The sequence below is a fragment of the Dipodomys merriami genome, unplaced genomic scaffold (genome assembly GCF_024711535.1).
Source record: "Dipodomys merriami isolate MVZ:Mamm:240054 unplaced genomic scaffold, mDipMer1.0.p SCAF_40, whole genome shotgun sequence".
In the NCBI taxonomy this organism is placed as follows: domain Eukaryota; kingdom Metazoa; phylum Chordata; class Mammalia; order Rodentia; family Heteromyidae; genus Dipodomys; species Dipodomys merriami.
In genome coordinates, this window is record NW_027205604.1 from 8351121 (window position 1) to 8369982 (window position 18862).

At 43.8% G+C, this 18862-nt stretch overlaps 2 protein-coding genes across 2 annotated transcripts in view; both read right to left on the bottom strand.

Moving 5' to 3' along the window:
• Positions 1-17713, bottom strand: part of Prkci (protein kinase C iota) — a 179779-nt gene extending 162066 nt beyond the window's left edge. The window contains exon 1 of the mRNA XM_069991915.1: positions 17646-17713. The gene's annotated coding sequence lies outside the window, so the exon portion shown is untranslated. The remainder of the gene's footprint in view (positions 1-17645) is intronic.
• On the bottom strand, positions 578-17733 carry Gpr160 (G protein-coupled receptor 160). The gene is made up of 2 exons (XM_069991916.1): positions 17646-17733; positions 578-1878 (listed from the first exon to the last, which is right to left on the bottom strand). Exon 2 carries the CDS (start codon positions 1813-1815, stop codon positions 805-807), a length of 1011 nt encoding a protein of 336 aa, XP_069848017.1. The 5' UTR covers positions 1816-1878; positions 17646-17733; the 3' UTR covers positions 578-804.
• Between the last annotated feature and the right edge of the window lie 1129 nt (positions 17734-18862).

Below are 18862 nucleotides of genomic sequence, written 5' to 3' on the forward strand. Positions count from 1 at the left end.
TGAGGATCGCAGTACAAAGCCAGCTCAGGCAGGAAAGCCTGTGAGACTCTTATCTCAATAAACAACTCAGAAAACTCAGAAGCGGTGCTATGGCTCAAGAGGTGGAGCGTTCACCTCGAGATGAAGAGCTGAGGGATAGTGCCCAGGCCCAGAGTTCAAGCCCCATAACCAACGAAAAAAAGAGCCCATCTATGGGAGTAGGAACTTTAGCCACAAAACTAGCATGTTTTTAAAAAGACATTATAAATAATGAATATAACATGTAAGGATAAGCACTAATGATACACATTTAAGCATGTGTTTTTATATATGTGTGTGTGTATACACACACACATTGCCAAACAGGAGGCCTGAAGGTCTAACTCCAGTACCACCAATAAAACAAAAAACATTAAATTTTTTTTTAATTATCTAAATTTAAAATGATCTAATCTTACCCTTAAAATTTATATCAAACCATTTTAGGAAAAGTCTTGATTTTCTTGTTCTAAATTTGATAAAATATTTAAATTCATGTCTTAAAGTTGGCAATTTATATGACACTTTGCATCATTTGAGGGTAAAGCAAACATCAGTATAGCCGAATGTTAACTTGTTTATTTTCTGTATTAATAACAAATATTTACACAGTGTTCCTGAAGAAGCATAAAAATTTCAAGACTACTCAGTAAATAATAAAGCCCCAAAGGCACGTGCTGAAGAGATGGAAAAGTTAGGGAATAAGCTTCCATTAGGGGTCTGGCCTGAGCGGTCATTCTTTCCAGTTTGTAAACTAGGATTTGTATTAGTTTTAGCATGGCAACACTAACAAATTATTACTGATATAGGCTTTTCAGTTTGTTCAAGATGATGAATCATAAGTGGGATGAAGCAGCATTTCCAGTTGACAAAGGGATCCACAGGAAATACAGAATCTTTTAAATAAACTTTATGACAATTAAACCAACAAACTATAGCAATGAGAAAACTATTGACAAAGTACAGCCAAGGGATGTTCATCTCAATGTACGCAGGCATCTGCACACTGAGGAAGAGCATGACCGCCTGAAGTAGCACAAATGGCAACCAGGTTCCAAGGAAGCAGACGGTGAGCTTGGATGCAAGGGTCTTTTTAGCATTCCCAGTGTAGCTACAGTGTGGGGAAAAGGGGAAATACAGGATGGTCTCGTTCATATAGGAAGTTATTCTCACAGCCTGAATCAAGGTCAGGACTTCTGACCAAGAGGTTATAAATGCCCCAGCTAAAACCATCATCATAGACACGGAGAGCCAGTAACTCTGAGAGCTGACATAGGACGGACACTGGTAAGAGACTCCATGTGCCTCCAGGCTTTGGTAGATAGTTGGATCTCCCAGAATGTAAGCCAGGACTGCAATCCAAATTAAACTTACTACAGACAAATAAAATAACCTTTGACACTTGGATGATAGTTTGGCGATCTTAGAGAAACTCAAGCAATAATCTATATATGCTATTAGGAAAACTGGATAATGCAAAAAGCCATAAATGAGGGAAGCAAGCTGAGTCAACAGGCAGATGTGGTATCTAGTAAACCTAATGCCTAAAATTACAAAATCCCTGAAGTAGGATATAATGGAAATGTTTACTAAAAGAAAAAGATCGATGAGTGCTAGTGAAATGCAAAAATAGTCCATAAAGTTTTGGTTGGTGGTTTTTCTTCTCATTCCTAGCGTGAGGATATTTAATAGTATTTTCCCAAGTATGATCAAGAACAGCATACAGTCAACATCTAGGGGTCGATTTGGTGCATGTAGCTGGTACTGAGGAGTGTTCTCTGAGGAAAGGGCTGGCATAGTTAAGTTTCAAGAAGACCTACTGAAATCTGTGGGATAAAACGCCACTTCCATCTTCCATTCCTGCAAAGAGTGAAGAGCGGATGTTATCTTGATGCTGTTTATGTGAGCACATTACACAGCAAGTACTCCTCCCAAGTAATGAAATGTCAGTAGAAAGTATAGATCCACTAAGAATGGATCTACTTTGATCATTTTTTGAGACCCAGATGGTGCAGAACTTCGAGGTCTTTCAGCCCAAATGTTACATGCTATACATATATACATATGTATGTATGTGTGTGTGTGTATACACACACACACACACACACACACACACACACAAAACTTCTATATTAACTTGTCAAAGAGAAAAGGCATACTGCTGGAGCCAAGACCCATGCCTGAAATATGAGTGTTATCTTAGTGCTCAGGGCCACCACCATGGCCCCCCTTCCCTGTCCCAATCTCCTGCAGGCAGTGACATCCCCAGGCTGTGCCTTAGCCTAGCCATCTTCACACCTTTCTGTCCAGATGGCAGCTTTCTATGAAGCTCAAAAACTTCAAACTGGCAGTTCAGCTGAAAACAATGGGGACAGAGCTTGTAGCTGTGCTTTCAGGCATGGCAGCTGGAGAGAGAAAGAGAGGGAGGGAGGGAAGGAAGGAAGGAAGGAAGGAAGAACTGAGCTCGGATTCCTGCAAACCTTAAGTGGTAAGTAGGTGAAGGATGTACAAGGCTGCAGGCTTAGTACCTAGCAGCCTCCCCACCCAAATAAAGGGAGGAAAAGGAGCCACAGTTGAGGCTCAGGTATTTTGAAAGCAGATAGGAGAAAATAGAGAGGAAAAGATGGAAGGAAGGAGATTGAAGAAATGTAGCTCAAGGTAGAATGCTGCTGAGCATGCATGTGAGTCCTGGCTTCCACCTTTAGTGCAGCAGAACTAAGACAGATGACAAACTCCACCTGTAAGTGTCAACAGCAGGAGGTAGGTTAATAGTAGTATCTAGCGAGGAACCAGTAGCTCATGCCTGTTATCCTAGCTACTCAGGAGGCTGAGATTTCAGGATCGAGGTTCAAAGCTAGCCCAGGCAGTAAAGCCCATGAGACTTACCACCAGTTAACCACCAAGAAAGCCGGAAGTGGAGCTGTTGGCTGAAGTGGGAGAGTGCTAGCCTTGAGCAAAAGAGCTTGGACAGCACCCAGGCCCTGAGTTCAAGCCACCAAAAATAAAGGAATCTGTAAATATGTGGTACATCTTCAAGATACAGGATAGCATAGAAATTACAGAGGTGTCTGCAGCAATTAAAAATGTTTCTCAATGTATGAGGAAGAGTTACTTTTCTAGCAAGAACTATTAAGTGCAAAGGAGGCCGAATGAAAATAACAGAGCAGAGATGGAAGTGTGCATGTAGCTCAGTGGTAGAGCTATGAAGGCCCTGGGTTTGATTCCCAGCACCATAAGAATAAATAATAAAGTGCTCACTCCTTAAAAAAATGTGGACTTAAAAATCTTGTCCTCAAGGATAATCAAGGTAATGACTTTATTAAAACACGTCCCCATCCCTCAAAAAAGACCAGCAAGGATGAACATTAATAGAAGAGAAAAAGCAATGCAAAACTGGTTCTTCTGAAGTGGATGGAGACCACATGAGCAATGGGATGTGCAAGAAAAGTGAAAATGGAACATTCTTCACAGCCTCTAAAATGTGGTGACAGTGGAGGTCTGAAGAAGCCCTGTACCATAACTAATGTCCTGGGTCCCCTGTGACCTTAGCCCCATGGAGCTGAAGCTGGGGACAGGAATTTCCCCCACAGGCAATCTCCATATGAACTCAAACCCCAAATGTGAATGCCGTTTGCACCCTACGGTCTGCTGAAAGTGTTACGTAGCACATATTTAAGGATACTTAAACTTGGTGCTGAAAAGCATATATGGTATAGTCTTGGACCCATAAGTTAACTAAAAACAGGCGAAAAGCTTGCCTTCCCTGCCTCCATTTTGTACTTTGTCTTTTATTCTAAGCTATTCTGTCCACAGTCCCTTCGGCCACCTTGGAATCAATAAGGGAACCCCCCCCCAAAGGGACAGCAAAGCCCTGCAGCACAGACCCTCCCCCATCTGAGGACAATCCCTGCAAGGACAGGGCACACCCAGGGAAGACTACACCTGCAACCTGGGCTGTTTAACATGAATACTCCCCACCTGTGCCCAGTTCCTTGTACTCTGAAGATGCTGAAGAGGAAGAACTAAAATGCATCTCTTCTGTAGCATGTCCAATCCACATAAAGCATTCTTTCTTGGCCCTTCACCCTGTCTCTTTGGCATGTAGGGGTGAGGGGCTGAACCTGACATGTGGAACTCCTGGCGTTTGGGTCTGGGGTCTTAAATGCTGTCAACATTTTCCTTTCTTAAAAGGCTTTCCTGTCACTTCCACCATGCTTCACGTCTGGTCTGGATGACCAGGGCTCACAGGCGCACTCACTCTCTGCCAACGCCCTCCAACACCGCATTGTCCATGCTCACGTCTTCACTGATTTGAAGTCATAATCAAGCTTAAAGAGAATGGAGGAGGGAAATGCCTCCCAACACACATAAAATTAGAATTACCCTCATACCAAAACCAAAGTCATTTGGTTAGAAATCAGCATCCTGATGGGGCATCACTTGGGAGACAGAGGCAGGAGGATCCAAAGTTCTAGACTGGCCTGGGCTACATAGCGAAACCTATCTAAAGAAACCTAAGTCCATCAACCAACATCCCTAAGAAAATGTTAGCAAGTTCAATATCAACATATAAGAAGAGTAATACATCATAATCAATGCATGCTTAGCTTAACATTAGAAAAAAACATTCATGTAATTGACCATTTTAACAAAAAAGGAGAAAAAATATATAGTGGACTGAATAAATGCAGAAGCATTGAACAAAACGCAGCAAGATAAAAGCTCATTAATAAGCATTAGAAGGGAACTTTCCCAACCAGAAAAGCATCTAAGAAACACCTAGCACTGGATGAGAGGCTGCCCCCTACCCCCAGTGCAGGAGCAGTGCCTGCAGTTACTCCCCTGCTTAGCACAGTGTTGGAGGCTCACACCTGTGCAACAGGGAGGGCTGAGCGGTCTGGCTGGTGGAGAAGCAGTGAGGCTGTCTATTCGTGGGTGGAAAATCTAAGGAATATATAATAAAAGGAAATATAGCATGAGTTTTGCAGTGTTGCAGATTAAAAACCATATTTCTATGCAATACTAGAAACAATTAGAAAATACAGTATCAAAATGAGACACTTAGGAATAAGAAGCATTATGTATGTTTATAAACATTGCAGAATGAAATTAATGAACGGATAAACCTTGGTCTGGAAGACTCAGTGTGCTTATGTTGTGGAATCAGCAAGCTAGTTTACAACTTATATGGAAAAAATAAAGGTCCTAGTTGAGTGAAAACTTTTCTGTTTGATAACCAGGTCTTGAACTCAGGGGAAGGACCACAAGCTCTCCCTTGCTTGCTCACGACTAGAATTCGCCACTTGCACCAGGCTTCCAATTCTGCTCTTTTGTTGTTTAATTGGGCTTAAACTCTGGACCTGGGTGCTGTCCCTGAGATAAGAGTTTAATGGACTTTCCTGTCCTGGCTGGCTTTAAACCATGATCCTCAGATCTCACCCTCCTGAGTAGCTAGGATTTCAGATGTGAGCCACTAGCATCTGGCTTGAAAACATTTCTTAGGAATAAATGTGGAGGATTTATAAACCCATAAGATTTGCTATCAAGATAGACAAGATAGTGTGAGATTAGGGGAAGAATTACCTTATAAATTGATGGAACAGAAAAGACTTCAGAAGAAATCGACCTATGCATTTATAGTCAATTGACTTTCAACAAAAGTAGGAGAAAGGGAGAGTCCTTTCTGTCAATGGCTGAGGTGTGATTATTCATAAGGAGGAGCCGTGAATCTTGGCCCTTACCCAATACTATACACAAAATGAGACTACTGTGTGGGATCACAGGACTAAATGGAGAGGAAAAACAAATTTCTAGGGAGCAGGGAAAAAATAGGACTCTGGAAGATATGTTAGCTTCTTAGGGCTACCATAACCAATTAACCTTGGGAATAAAACTTAAACTAGATGGCTTAACACAATGGAAATGTCAAACTGCCACAGTTCTGGAAGCTAAAAATCTGAAATCAAGAAGCAAGTAGAGTCATCCCTGGACGTTCGCAGAAGAGGACCATTCCTTGCCAGTGCCAGCTGCGGGTGGAATAGCCAGGCATCCCCACCATGGCAAGGTAAGGCTGAGCTCTGCCTGCATCTCTGCGTGTCTTCTGCATGCCTCCCTTCCCCCAGCTTAACTCAACACCATCACTGTATTTATACCTCAACCCATTTGCCCCTATCCTCATTTTACCCAAACACCTCGAATTTTCCAGAGCTTCCCACATAAGGTCACATTCTCAGGTTCTGAGATGACCTAAGTTTGGGGGCACTCCAGGCAAGCCATACCAGAAGGCAGGGCTTCTCAGGACACATTCGTGCACCAGACATGTCCCAATTGGCTTCATTAAAAAAATAATAATAAGGGGCTGGGAAGGTGGCTCAGTGGTAGAGCGCTTGCCTTGCATGCATGAGGCCCTGGGTTTGATTCCTCAAAACCACATAAGCAGAAAAAGCCGGAAGTGGCGCTGTGGCTCAAGTGGTAGAGCACTAGCCTTGAGCTAAAGAGCTGAGGGACAGCGCCCAGGCCAAGAATTCAGGCCCACGACCAGATTAAAAAAAAAAAAAAAAAAAAAAAAAAGAACCACACGTCTCTGATCAGATAAAACAATATCAAAATGAACTCCAGGAAGTGGAAACAAGAAGTTTTGTCTTTGTTTTTTCTGTTTTTTGTTTGTGTTTTTGTTTTTTGTCGGTCATATGGCTTGAACTCTGAGCTTGGGCTGTTTGTTTTTTTCTTTCTGTCTTGTTTATCTATCATTGGGAGATAAGAGGGGACACAGAAATGGAAGGCCAAATGGTGAAGAAAGGCAGCAGTGGTCTTCACTAGATACTACGTTGAAAATGAGCTATACAACTTGGTGTGTGGGATGATGTGTGGGAGAGAGCAAGGGAAGGGGTGACATTGTTCAAAAAAATGTACTCATCACCTGACATGTAACTAACTCCTCTGTATACCACCTTTATAATAACAATCTTTTTTAACGGAAAACTTTTAATTGTTTAAAGGCACAAGTAAACATTTCCGGTTACCATACAATGTTATAATAAAAAATTACAACAGTAAAATTAAATACATTATAACCCCACATCTCTGTAGTATATGCAATGTGTTCTATCATCTTCTTTGGAGTGGAAAGAAAGGATGTGATATGAAAACACAGATTCTAAGTAGGATCTGCTCTACTTTTAACTAGAGATTTTAATCTCAGTAGAATATCTTTGTAAAAACTTAAGTTTTGTTAAGATAGAGCAGTAACAACTTTCAAGCTACAACTCCAGTCTGAATAAGTACACCGCTAATTTTACAGAATAAAAGCTGTCAATGTCAAGTACTATACAATAATAAAGCTGATCATAAAAAGCTTTACCAACACATTATTCAAAGTACTTTCTTTAAATCTGAAGATCACAATGCATTATGTAAATGGCAAGTGAAGAACCAAATGATTCTTTATGGTATCAAAAATAATACACTTCATTATTTTCCAGCAAACTCACTAGCTGGGGAGTAACATGCTATATCATGTTCTGAGCCAAAAGAAGTTTTTCTAGACATAGTCTGATGTCTCTCTTAGTCAGCAAGCACAGAATGTCTACTGCCTAGCAAAAAGAGAAAAGAAAAAAAAGACCCAGTAGGGTAGATATTTATGTGAATTTCGTATAACAATTTTTTTTAAAAAGCCAGGTGCCAGTGGCTCATGCCTGTAATCCTAGCTACTCAGGAGGCTGAGATCTGAGGATTGCAGTTCAAAGCCAGCCTGGGCAAGAAAGTCTGAGAATCATCTCCAACAAGCCACCAGAAAACCAGAGGTGTCGCTGTGGCTTAAGTGTTAAGAGTACTCGCCTTGAGCTGAAGAGCTCAGGGACAGCGCCCAGGCCAAGTTCAAGCCCCATGACCAATCAAAAGAAAAAAAAAAAAATACAAAACTCACACTTGTCTTTAGAAGCGCACTTAGGAAAATAAGTTACAGACTGGGGAAAAACATTCACAAGAAATATCTGATAAAGGCCTCTGAGCCAGAATAGAAATGGGTTCTTACAAGTCATGATAAAACAATTAGACAATTAGGAAAACAGCCAAATCCTTCAGTCACATTAGGGGAATGCAAATCAAAGTCACAATGAGATGCCTGTATACCCAGTATAAAAACGAAAACGAAAGGGCAGGGAAGTAGAGGGCTGACATGGTAGCCATTCCATCAAGGATCAGAAAATGGCACACCTCCGTAGGATGAAAGCAGCTGGGCAGTTTCTTACAGCGCCAAAGGTTCAGTGACCACTTCATCCACTAGTCTCACTCCTAGTTATTTTTCCAAAGAGAAGAAAGATAACCACAAGAAAGCATGCACCCAAATTTGTGTAGGAGCTTTACTCAACATGCCCGCGCACTGGCAATAGCCACACATCTATCCACCAAGACGACTGGATAAACCGAGTCTCATAGATCCATGATGGGAAACTTCTCATAATAAAAAGGAACCAAATATTGATACATGCAGTACACACCACACAGGAATTAACCTCACAAACATGGCAGACAAAAGTAACACACAGACACACACACATACACATACTATCACTACATGGGAATAGGGCCAAACAGATCCACAGGGGAATGCGGAGCCAGGCAGTGGCCCCTCCTCTGTGGAATGGAAACGTTTCTCACTGGGACTGCGTGGGCTTATACAGGTATACATATTTTTCTAAATTCAAACTGAATAATGAAAGTGAATTTATTTATATTTAATTATAATTTATTTTAAGGATGTTTATATCATAGGATTAGATATAAAGTGGAAACCTAGAGTGAACTGTTCAGTAACAGAAAATTGGCCAGATAAATTAGGGAACAACTTCCTGGGACAGATGATCCTGTCTATTCTCTCTCATAACTTCACTAAAACAGTAAAATTCAGGTTTTTACTTGCTTTTATTTATTTATTTTTTTTGGGTCTGGTCATGGGGCCTGAACTCTGGGCCTGGGCACTGTCCCTCAGCTCTTCAGCTCAAGGCTAGCGCTCTACCACTTGAGCCACAGCGCTACTCTGGCTTTTTTCTTTTTGCTTATGTGGTGCTGAGGAATTGAACCCAGGGCCTCAGGCATGCAAGGCAAGCGCTCTACCACTGAGCCACCTTCCCAGCCCCTTTACTTGCTTTTAAAATGAATTAATAAGTCTAATTTGCATAGTTAGAGGACACAAAGAACCAAGCCACTAATAATCTTAGCTACTTAGGAGGCTGAGAACTGAGGATCACGATTCAAAGCCAGCCTGGGCAGGAAAGTCCATGAGACTTTTATCTCCAATTAGCCAGCAAAAAGCCAGAAGTGGAACTGTGGCTCAAGTGGTAGAACACTAGTCTTGAACACAAAAGCTTGACAGTAGTACCCAGGCCTTGAGTTCTAGCACAATAATAAAAATAACAATTCAGAAGCTGAAATCCTAGGCCACAGTACCTCAGTGTGTGACTGTATTTGATGCTGGAATTGTTAGACAGACAGTATTCTGGCCATTCTTTTTTGGCAGTAGTATGTTAAAAGCAGAGCTTCATGCTTACTAAGCTGGAGCTCTTCCACCTGAGCCCTACTCTTTGTCCTCTGGCTATTTTAAAGATACAGTCTCACTTTTTGCCTGGGCCTGTCTGGACTACAATCCTATTTATGTTGATAGGCACCTGACTATTGGTTCCAATGGGGTCTTGTGTTCTTTCTGCTCACTGCAATTCCATTTCTGTCTCCCTAGCAGCTAGGATTACACATGTGCCCCCACCATTAAAAATAAATAAAAACCCACTGAAGTGTTCACAGATGGGTTGTACCCTCTGCAATTTGATTCAAAATAACGTAGTGTGTATACTGGTGCAGGACTGGTAATAAGGGAATGGCTATCTTGGAAAGATACTTGAAAATGTTCATAATTTTGTCTTAAAGAATAAACCTCTAATGACAGAAATCTAAGGCTGGAAAAGAGATGGAAGAATGGCTGGAGACCGAGCCCCTGCTGCAACACGTGTGTTCAGCCCAGCAGGAGCAGAAGCGCCACCAAAGTGAATGAATGTCTCAAGGCAGACGTGGACTCCCGGTGTGGGCTCCAAAGGCATGGGCATCCTGACTCCTGCAGGACTGCCAGCGGCAGCCCACCGGGCCTCTCCTGGGCTTTCATCCACGCATTGCTGCAGCTTATCTTGTTCCTGGCACCTCTAATTTCTGGAATTTCCACTGTACCTCTGACTTTACTCTCACACACTGCCCTGTCAGGGAAGCCTAGAGGGCTCCAGGCCCCGCTTGCACGCTGTCGGGTCTCCCGCCTCCTTGGAAAGCAGGGTGGAAGCCTCCACAACCTCACAAGGCTTAGATTGTAGGTGCCTGCAAACCAGCATTGGATGAGGACCTCAGGGGCTGCCACTGGGGTGAGCGGTAGCCAGCCCCCTTTTGGCCCAACAAGGTGAAATAAGTTCTGGGGAAACATCTTCCTACATCAGAGCAGAGCACCTGGAGGAACTCTGTTCTCAGGGCATCCTTTCAAATGAGTGTTCACCTTCCTAGAGCCAGCGAGGGTGGGTCTGGCTGATTCCTGGGGCAGTCTCCAGCCATCTTTCCTACCATCCCAGTGCAAAAATGCTTCTTTTTAGTGACACTAATCTTTTCAACATTCACACTTGGCCCCAACTTTGTCAGCCTTTCTCTACCTTGGGCAAAGGTCAAGATTTTCCTACTTCCTACTTCTCTGCTTTTTACTCACTGTTTGAATGCCAGGGAACTCCCCTGAACTCCCCTGCCCCTAATATTATGAGCTCATCATGTTTTTTTTTTGGTTTTTTTTTTGGGGGGGAGGGAGAGAGGGAGGGAGGGAGGGGGAGGGGAGGGAAGGAGAGAGAGAGAGAGAGAGAGAGAGAGAGAGAGAGAGAGAGAGAGAGAGAGAGAGAGAGAGAGAAAGATACTCGAGCTCACCATGTTTAAGTCTAGCCTCTCACAAAGTCTTGGGGCATGGACAAAATGCACACAGTTTTTTTTTTGTTGTTGTTCCAAGATGGAACACAAATGGTTTCTAGTCAAATTCCCAAATAGAGTCCTTGTTCCATCTGAAATATGAGTGTGGTCTTTAAAAAAAAAATTTGCCAGTCCTGGGGCTTGAACTCAGGGCCTAAGCACTGTCCCTGAGCTTTTTGTTCAAGGCTAGTGCTCTTACCCCTTGAGCCACAGCACCACTTCCAGCTTTTTCTGCTTGTGTGGTACTGAGGAAATCAAACCCAGGGCTTCATGCATGCTAGGTGAGCATTCTACCACTAAGTCACCTTCCTAGCCCTGAGTACAGTCTTTTCTGTCTGCATTATTGAATATTCAGGGTCATCTATTAAGCTCTGCTTATAATATTCTAGGGTTTCTATAGCCCATGCCCCAACTTTTCTCAAATTTCTCACACAAACCCATTCCAAACACTTGTGAACTACATAGTGAGAGGCCTGCAGTGTGTCTGCTTCCTTCCACGTGAGCAAAATGACCACAATCCAACCTCAGTAAATCTATTTGGCTGCTCCTCAACTTGATAATGAGCCACCCACCGCTCATGTGTGGCTGGGACTTAAGGGTAGTTACACATCTGAGGAGGATGTTAAGTTCAGACCAGTTTTGTTAGATCTGTGTTGGGAAGAACAATCTTTCTTTCTTTCTTTCTGTCTTTCTTTCATTCTTTTTTTTTTTTTTTTTTGTCGGTCATGGGGTTTGAACTCAGGGCTTGGGCGCTGTCCCTCAGCTCTTCAGCTCAAGGAGAGTGCTCTACCGCTTGAGCCACAGCGCCACTTCCGGTTTTCTAGTGGTTTATTGGAGATGAGTCTCACAGACTTTCCTGCCCGGGCTGGCTTTGAACTGCGATCCTCAGATCTCAACCTCCTGAGTAGCTAGGATTACAGGTGTGAGCCACCAGCACCCGGCTTGTCTGTCTTAAATGATTGGTGTTGTCATGGCTAAGCTGGTAGGGTAATTTTCGGTTATATGGCCTCTTTCTGACTCAACAACTCCAATGCTGGGGTTACAGCCACAACACCTAGCTTCTACAGCACAGTAGAACTGAGCAACTGCCCCAGGCCCGGCTGAACAGAAGATGGATCAGAACTCCTGTTGCTACCTAGTGATTCTAGGGATTAAGAACAGTAACTCTGTGGCTCCTGAAGAAGCAGCAACCACTGCAACTCCAGCAGCTGTCACTCATTGTCACTTGAAGCTGTCACCATGAAGCTGAGGCTGTCTGAACACCCCACAGATGTCCAGGAAAATTTACCAATCTAGCCGAATGTTCACAAGCAATCCCAATTCGTTATCCCTGAGGAGACTTTCTTCTAGCCCTGGAAATGCCCGCAGCTTTCATGACTGCTGATCTCACCAAGGTTCTGCTTCAGAGGACTCTGCTTTTTACCTCAGCACCAGGCACCTTTGTCCCACCTATGACAGCTTCAGAGGACCCTGCCTGAGGCTGCTGGACCTCCCACAGCAGTCCCAGATCCCGTGGGGCAGAGCACCTCCTCCTCCTCCGTGACATGCATGCTGACCGGCTGAGCCAGCCTGCTGGCCTCAGGCTCCTTGCGTCAGGGCTGGTTGCACCGGGAGCACATGACCGACTCCTGCATGCCCAGCAGCAGTCGCTAGAGGGCGACTGAAGAGTGGCCTGGAGCAGAGCCCTGGAGACCACAGAGGAGGGCCTGGAGGTGCTGAGATGACTAGAGAGGCGGACTTGAGAAGATAACCAGGCTGTGGCTAGAGGCTGCAGTGGCTCAGAGTGAGGCCCTGGCAGCAAGGCTCCGAGCTGTCACTTGCTGCTGGGCTCCCACACAGCTCAGAGCAATAAGCTTTTGGTTGGAGGCCAGACGCATTGAGTCTCTGGCATCTGAGGCCTAGAGCTCCAAGCATCTGCCATTGAAAGGTTCAGGACTGGAGGGAGCTGCCATTTGCTTATGGTAACACAGCAAAAGAACGCTCAGCAAGCAGGATGGCTACCTCTGCTAGGTGTCTCCTCTTTACCCTGTCTGTGTCTGCACTTAAATACGTGTCTTGTTCTCTCCCCTACCTGTCCCTGCGCAAGTTTTGTGCTGTCTTCTCTCTGTAGGAAGCCTGGGCTGACTATCTTCTGCCTGTTCTTCAGTCTCACAGAAGGATTCTCAGCCAGGGCACTGATGACAGCTCAGTGCACAGATGGCTAGTGGCTCTACAGCTGCGGCTCCAGGATAGCCTGGGATTCACCGCGGCTGGGGCCGCTTCTGCCCGGGAGAGGCACACAGCCAATTGGTCTGTGCTTTGATCTTCCCACTAACTTAATTAGCCTTCATTGGATTTTGTCTAATTTAGAAACAACATCCAATGTATCCAGGTTACTCGACTCTGTTTTCAGTGTTTCTAGCACACAAACAGACTAATACAGTGTCAGTTATGGATTGAAACTGATTAACAGGGGCCAGTGAACATCTTACAGGTTAAGAGTTATCCTGTTCTGGCATTTATCCTTAGTAACGGCTCTGTATGACCTTCCTAACTGTGTTATCATCGAGGCTAAACATGTTTCCCTGGGTTGTTAATAATGAAGTGTTTAGCATTAAATCAACAGCCCACGGAAGGAATGTGTGCCTTGCTCCCTCCACATCCTTGCAATGATCTTTAAAAATTAGGTTATGCTGATAGGATTCATTTTTTCCATGCAGCTGTCACTCATTTTTATCCAATGCTTAGATTTCCTTGTGAATTAATATTCTGGTGATATACATTTTCATATATCCCTCCCTCACACCATGACCATCTAATTAACTGAGAAGTCTCTACCCAGGTTCATCTAGCCTAACTTTGGGTGGCAATATGTAACATCATTAATCATGTTCAGAGTTAAGGAGATAGGAGTTCATTGCTTGTGACAGATGGCAAAGGTTAAGTCTGAAGCATTAAATAGAAATATTATCTAAGGACATCAGCAAATACAGGACATTCTACATGAACAGAAGAGGGTTCATTTTCCAAAGGCTGTCTAAGCTAGAGCGGCCTCTGGGCTCTCAATGATTATCATCTCTCCTTCAGACTTAAGGAAAGAAAGGGTTGTTTTCTTTTGGATTTTCTTTTGGTTCTGTCTTGTTTTCAAGACAGGGTCTTGCTATGTAGTCCAGGATGGCCTTAAATTCATGGTCCTCCTGTCCCAGCCTCCCAAGTGTGGGGTTTACAGGCATGCATCATGTCCACTGAGGAAAAAGATTTCTAAAGGGAAGTGTTTTTTGCTACCTCTTCTTACACACATGTGTGGGAGATTTTCCTCACAGAATACACAGTTCTCAAGTGGACAACTGAATGCCTTGTATTACTCAATTCTGACACTTTCTGGAGACGATTCAGGAGTGAGTCCCAAGAGAATTCTCATTTCAGATCCCAACTGCACACACATGAGCTGCGCTTCTGACCAGTCCATTATACATCAGGAGTTCCTGTGAGCCGCTCCTCTGCTTCACTGGATTGGCTGCACAGCACACAAAACCCAGAGCAACATTTTACTTAACAAGGTATAGCACAAGTATATAGAAGAGGCTCAAGGCCTCTTGGTCTCTCTGGCGGGGCTACCCTAGGCACCCCATGTGGTGAGCAGTAAGGCAGTTCTCTGATTCCTATCTTTTTCGGTTTTATGGAGACTTTATTACAGAGGCATGATGGATTCTATTTTTGATCATCAGTAATTAGCACCCCTTTCTGCCCCTCTCCCTGCCTTGATGGAAGTACAGGATAACACCCTCTAATCACATGGCAGCTACCCTGGCAACAAGATGCCACCCTGAGGTTGTACAGGCAAACATCTGTTATGTCAGAACAAAAGATGCTCCCTTAGCCAGACACTCCAATTCAGGAGGTCATCAATATTACTTTCAGGAAATATATATTAATTATATAAATTAATATAATTTAATATATAAATATAATTAGAATATATAAATATAATTAAATATAAATTAATATACTTTCAGGTATATTAAGAGTTCTGCATCAAGGACTGGGAATGTGGCTTAGTGGTGCATGAAGCCCTGGGTTCGATTCCTCAGTACCACATAAAGAGAAAAGGCCAGAAGTGGCACTGTGGCTCAAGTGGTAGAGTGCTAGCCTTGAACAAAAGAGTTCTGTGTCAGGAATTAGAGTCAAAGATTAAATATAGAATCAAAGAATCTAGAAACTCAAGTTGGCTTTCAACTTGCTATGCAGTCCAGGATGGTGTCAAACTCAAGATCACCCTAAGCACTGGGAATACAGGCATGTACTACCACATCTGGCCTTAATTTCTGTATGTTTCTTTTGTATCCTGATATTTTACTAAATTTATTTTATTTATTTTTTGGTCGGTTGTGGGGCTTGAACTCTGGGCCTGGGTGCTGTCACAGCTCTTCAGCTCAAGGCAAGTACCGTTTGAGCCACAGCACCACTTCCGGTTTTCTGGTGGTTTATTGGAGATAAGAGTCTATGGCTTTTCCTGCCCAGGCTGGGTTTGAACCGCAATCTTCAGATCTCAGCCTCTTGAGTAGCTAGGATTACAGGCATGAGCCACTGGCACCTGGCTGTTAATTAGTTCTAATAGTATTTTGGTGTAGTCCTTAGGTGTTTTTTTTTTTTTTTTTGTCGGTTGTGGGGCTTGAACTCTGGGCCTGGGCGCTGTCCCTCAGCTCTTCAGCTCAAGGCGAGCGCTCTACCACTTGAGCTACAGCGCCACTTCCGGTTTTCTGGTGGTTTATTGGAGATAGGAGTCTCACGGTCTTTCCTGCCCGGGCTGGCTTTGAACCGCGATCCTCAGATCTCAGCCTCCTGAGTAGCTAGGAGTACAGGCGTGAGCCACCAGCGCCCGGCAGTCCTTAGGTTTTTCTAAGTATAGAAGAGCATCATCTGCAAACAGGAACAATTGCTCTGGCTAAAATTTAGTACCATATTGAATAAAAGTAATGAATGTCGATACCCATGTCTCATTCCTAATCTTAGAAGAAATACTTTCATATTTTTTCCATTTGGTATGATGTTTGTTGTGGTCCTGTCACATATATAGTCCTACACTTAATAGTTAGACTTCATCATGAAGAGATGGCAAATTTTATCAAATTTTTTCAAGCATATTTTAAGATCATAAAATGTTTATTCCTCATTGAATAAAAATAAAATCTCATTCATCATTGAACTAACTATGCTGTATCCCTGAAAAAAAACCAATTGGATCATGGAGAATTGCCTTTTGATATGCTATTGAATGTGATAGTATTTTGTTAAGAACTTATATATATTCTTCAGGGATCTTAGTCTGTAGTTTTCATGACAGTAGTGGTGGTCTCACAAAAAGTGTTTGCAAGGATTCTCTCCTTTTCAAGTCTATGGAATAGTTTAGATAATCTGGCATTATTAGTTCTTTACAGTTTGGTAAAATTTAGCAGTGAAGACATTTAATTTTGTTTAGTTTAGTTTTTCCCCTCATAGAGGTAACTGGGCTTTGATCTCAGGGCTGCAGGCTTGCTAGACAAGACTCCACAGGGTGAGGGTTGTGGCGCCAAGTCCCCCAGCTCAGTGGCTTATTGTTGTTGTGAGACTTATTACTGGTTCAATCTCATTCATTAGCTGCTATTGGTCTAGTTATGCAAGTTTTTTGTTTGTTTTCTTAATCCTTTAGGCCAGTTTTGGTATCATGTGTCCAGAACTGTGTCTTATTTCTTCTAGGTTTCCTAACTTGTTAGCTATATAAGGTTTTTGTTGTTGCTGCTTTCAGAATAATGTCTAATGATCATTTGTCCTGAAGGCAGGAATGTGGTCAGTGCTTGGGCCAGATTGGGGGTGGGGGGCAGGATGAGCCTTGGCAATGCCCATCCAGAGCAGGGCCATAGCCAGAGCTGGGCAAAGTTCCTCTCTGGGGCCCCCTGACTGTGGGCACCTAGGAACAGGCTAATGGCTGGATTGATGGAGCTGCTCACAGGCCCCCCGTGTGCTCCTGTGGGCCAGGCAGCAGTGGGAACTACAGTACCTTCTATGCCCTGCCAGCAGCAGATGCCTGAGGGCAGCCTGGGGGGGGGGGAAGGGGAGGAAGGTGGGCTCCACCTGGGAACCTGCATTCAGCCCCAGCACAGGGTGAAGTCCTCATGTGGTGGCAGGCCAGGCCCCGGGAGGACAGCCTCCCTTACAGGGAAAAGGGCCACCATCTTGGTTTCTAGGTGACCTTCTCTTTTCCTCCATACTACAATACCTGTCCCCTACAATGCAGGGTAACCAGAAGGCTTAGGAGGGTTCACGAAGCAACTCCTGACAATATCTGTGGGGTCCTAAAGATGGGAATACCAGGGTTTCCAACCTCAAGACTAGTCCACATCCTGGCGAGAACACTTCTTGAGATAGCTCCCGCTGAGAGCACTCTGGGCTTCATGAGAGATGTGAGATCCCGTATCAATGCAAGAAAGATTACTTATGCAAGTGGCTGCAAGCCTGGGAGCAGTGAAAAGTTTCAGTAACACAGGAATGCCAGCCCCCTTGCTGAGAGACTTTACCAGGGCTTTCTGCTACTCCTCCCCTTACAAAGGGGAGTCTCTCCCTTCACTAGCTGTGGAGCTGGGGTAGCAGGTGCCAGGATATTATTTGGTACTATGCTGCTGGTCACTCACCCTAAAATGCAGCCCGGCAGCTGTTGCTCCGGCTCTTCTTGGTGGGCGGGAGGAGTGACAGGCACCTCTGTTCTGCCATCTTGCCACTTGGTCAGATCATCTTGATAACCTAAGAGCAAGTAAAAAGTCCTTAAGCAGAGCCTCCCAAAAATATGAAATATAAAAATTGGTAAAGATATCTCTTTAACTTCTGTTCTGTTGGGTGCTAGTGATTCATGCCTGTAATCCTAGCTACTGAGATCTGAGGATCATGGTTCAAACCCAGCCCAGGCAGGAAAGTCCATGAGATTATTATCTCCAATTAACCACCAGAAAACTGGAAGTGGTGCTATGGCTCAAGGTGGAAGAGCTAGCACTAGCCTTGAGAAAAAGAGCTCAGGGACATGGGGCTGGGAAGGTGGCTCAGGGGTAGAGTGTTTGCCTTGCATGCACAAGGCCCTGGGTTCGATTCCTCCGAATCACATAAACAGAAAAAGCTGGAAGTGACACTGTGGTGCAAGTGGTAGCGGGCTAGTCTTGAGCTGAAGAGCTGAGGGACAGTGCCCAGGCCCTGAGGTCAAGCCCCAGACTGACAAAAAAACAAAAACAGCAACAACAAAAAAAGAACCCCCAAAACTTCTTTTCCTTGTATTAAAAAGCAAGAAACAGGGAGAAAAAAATTCCCAACACATATAACCAACAAATGACTTGGGGCCACAAGACTATATATACAAGAAGTGTGGCAAATGGATAGTAAATGAAAAATTCAAAATAAAAATGGGCAAAATATTTGAACAGAGGCTTCTAAAGGAAAATGTACAGTCAATAACATCCAAAAAGGAATTCAACAACATTAAGCTTTATGAAAAAAAAAGTGACAAGCAACTTCACATGTGCCAGAATGGCTAAATTTTTTTAAATGAATACCAAATATTAAAAAGATAGGTAAGTGGATCTCTGTTATGGTTTGAATCAGAAATGTTTCCTCCAAGTTCCTATGTCAAGGTCCTGGTTGCCAGCTGATGGAGCATTAGGGAAGTGATGGACCATGATGGCTCTCTCGCTTTCCAGTAGACTAGCCCACTGATGGGTTCATAACTTAATGGTGCTGTTTGGAGGAGGTGGGAACTGTGAAGGTGGGCCCTCATTAGAAGAAGCTGATGGCATGACTTTGAAGAGTATTTCTTTCTGGCTTCTCCCTTGATCTATTTCCTGGCTACCATAAGGTAAGGAGCTCT

Excerpts from the sequence above, each read along its gene's own strand:
- Gpr160 (XM_069991916.1), bottom strand. The coding sequence starts at position 1,815 with ATGCCAGCCCTTTCCTCAGAGAACACTCCTCAGTACCAGCTACATGCA.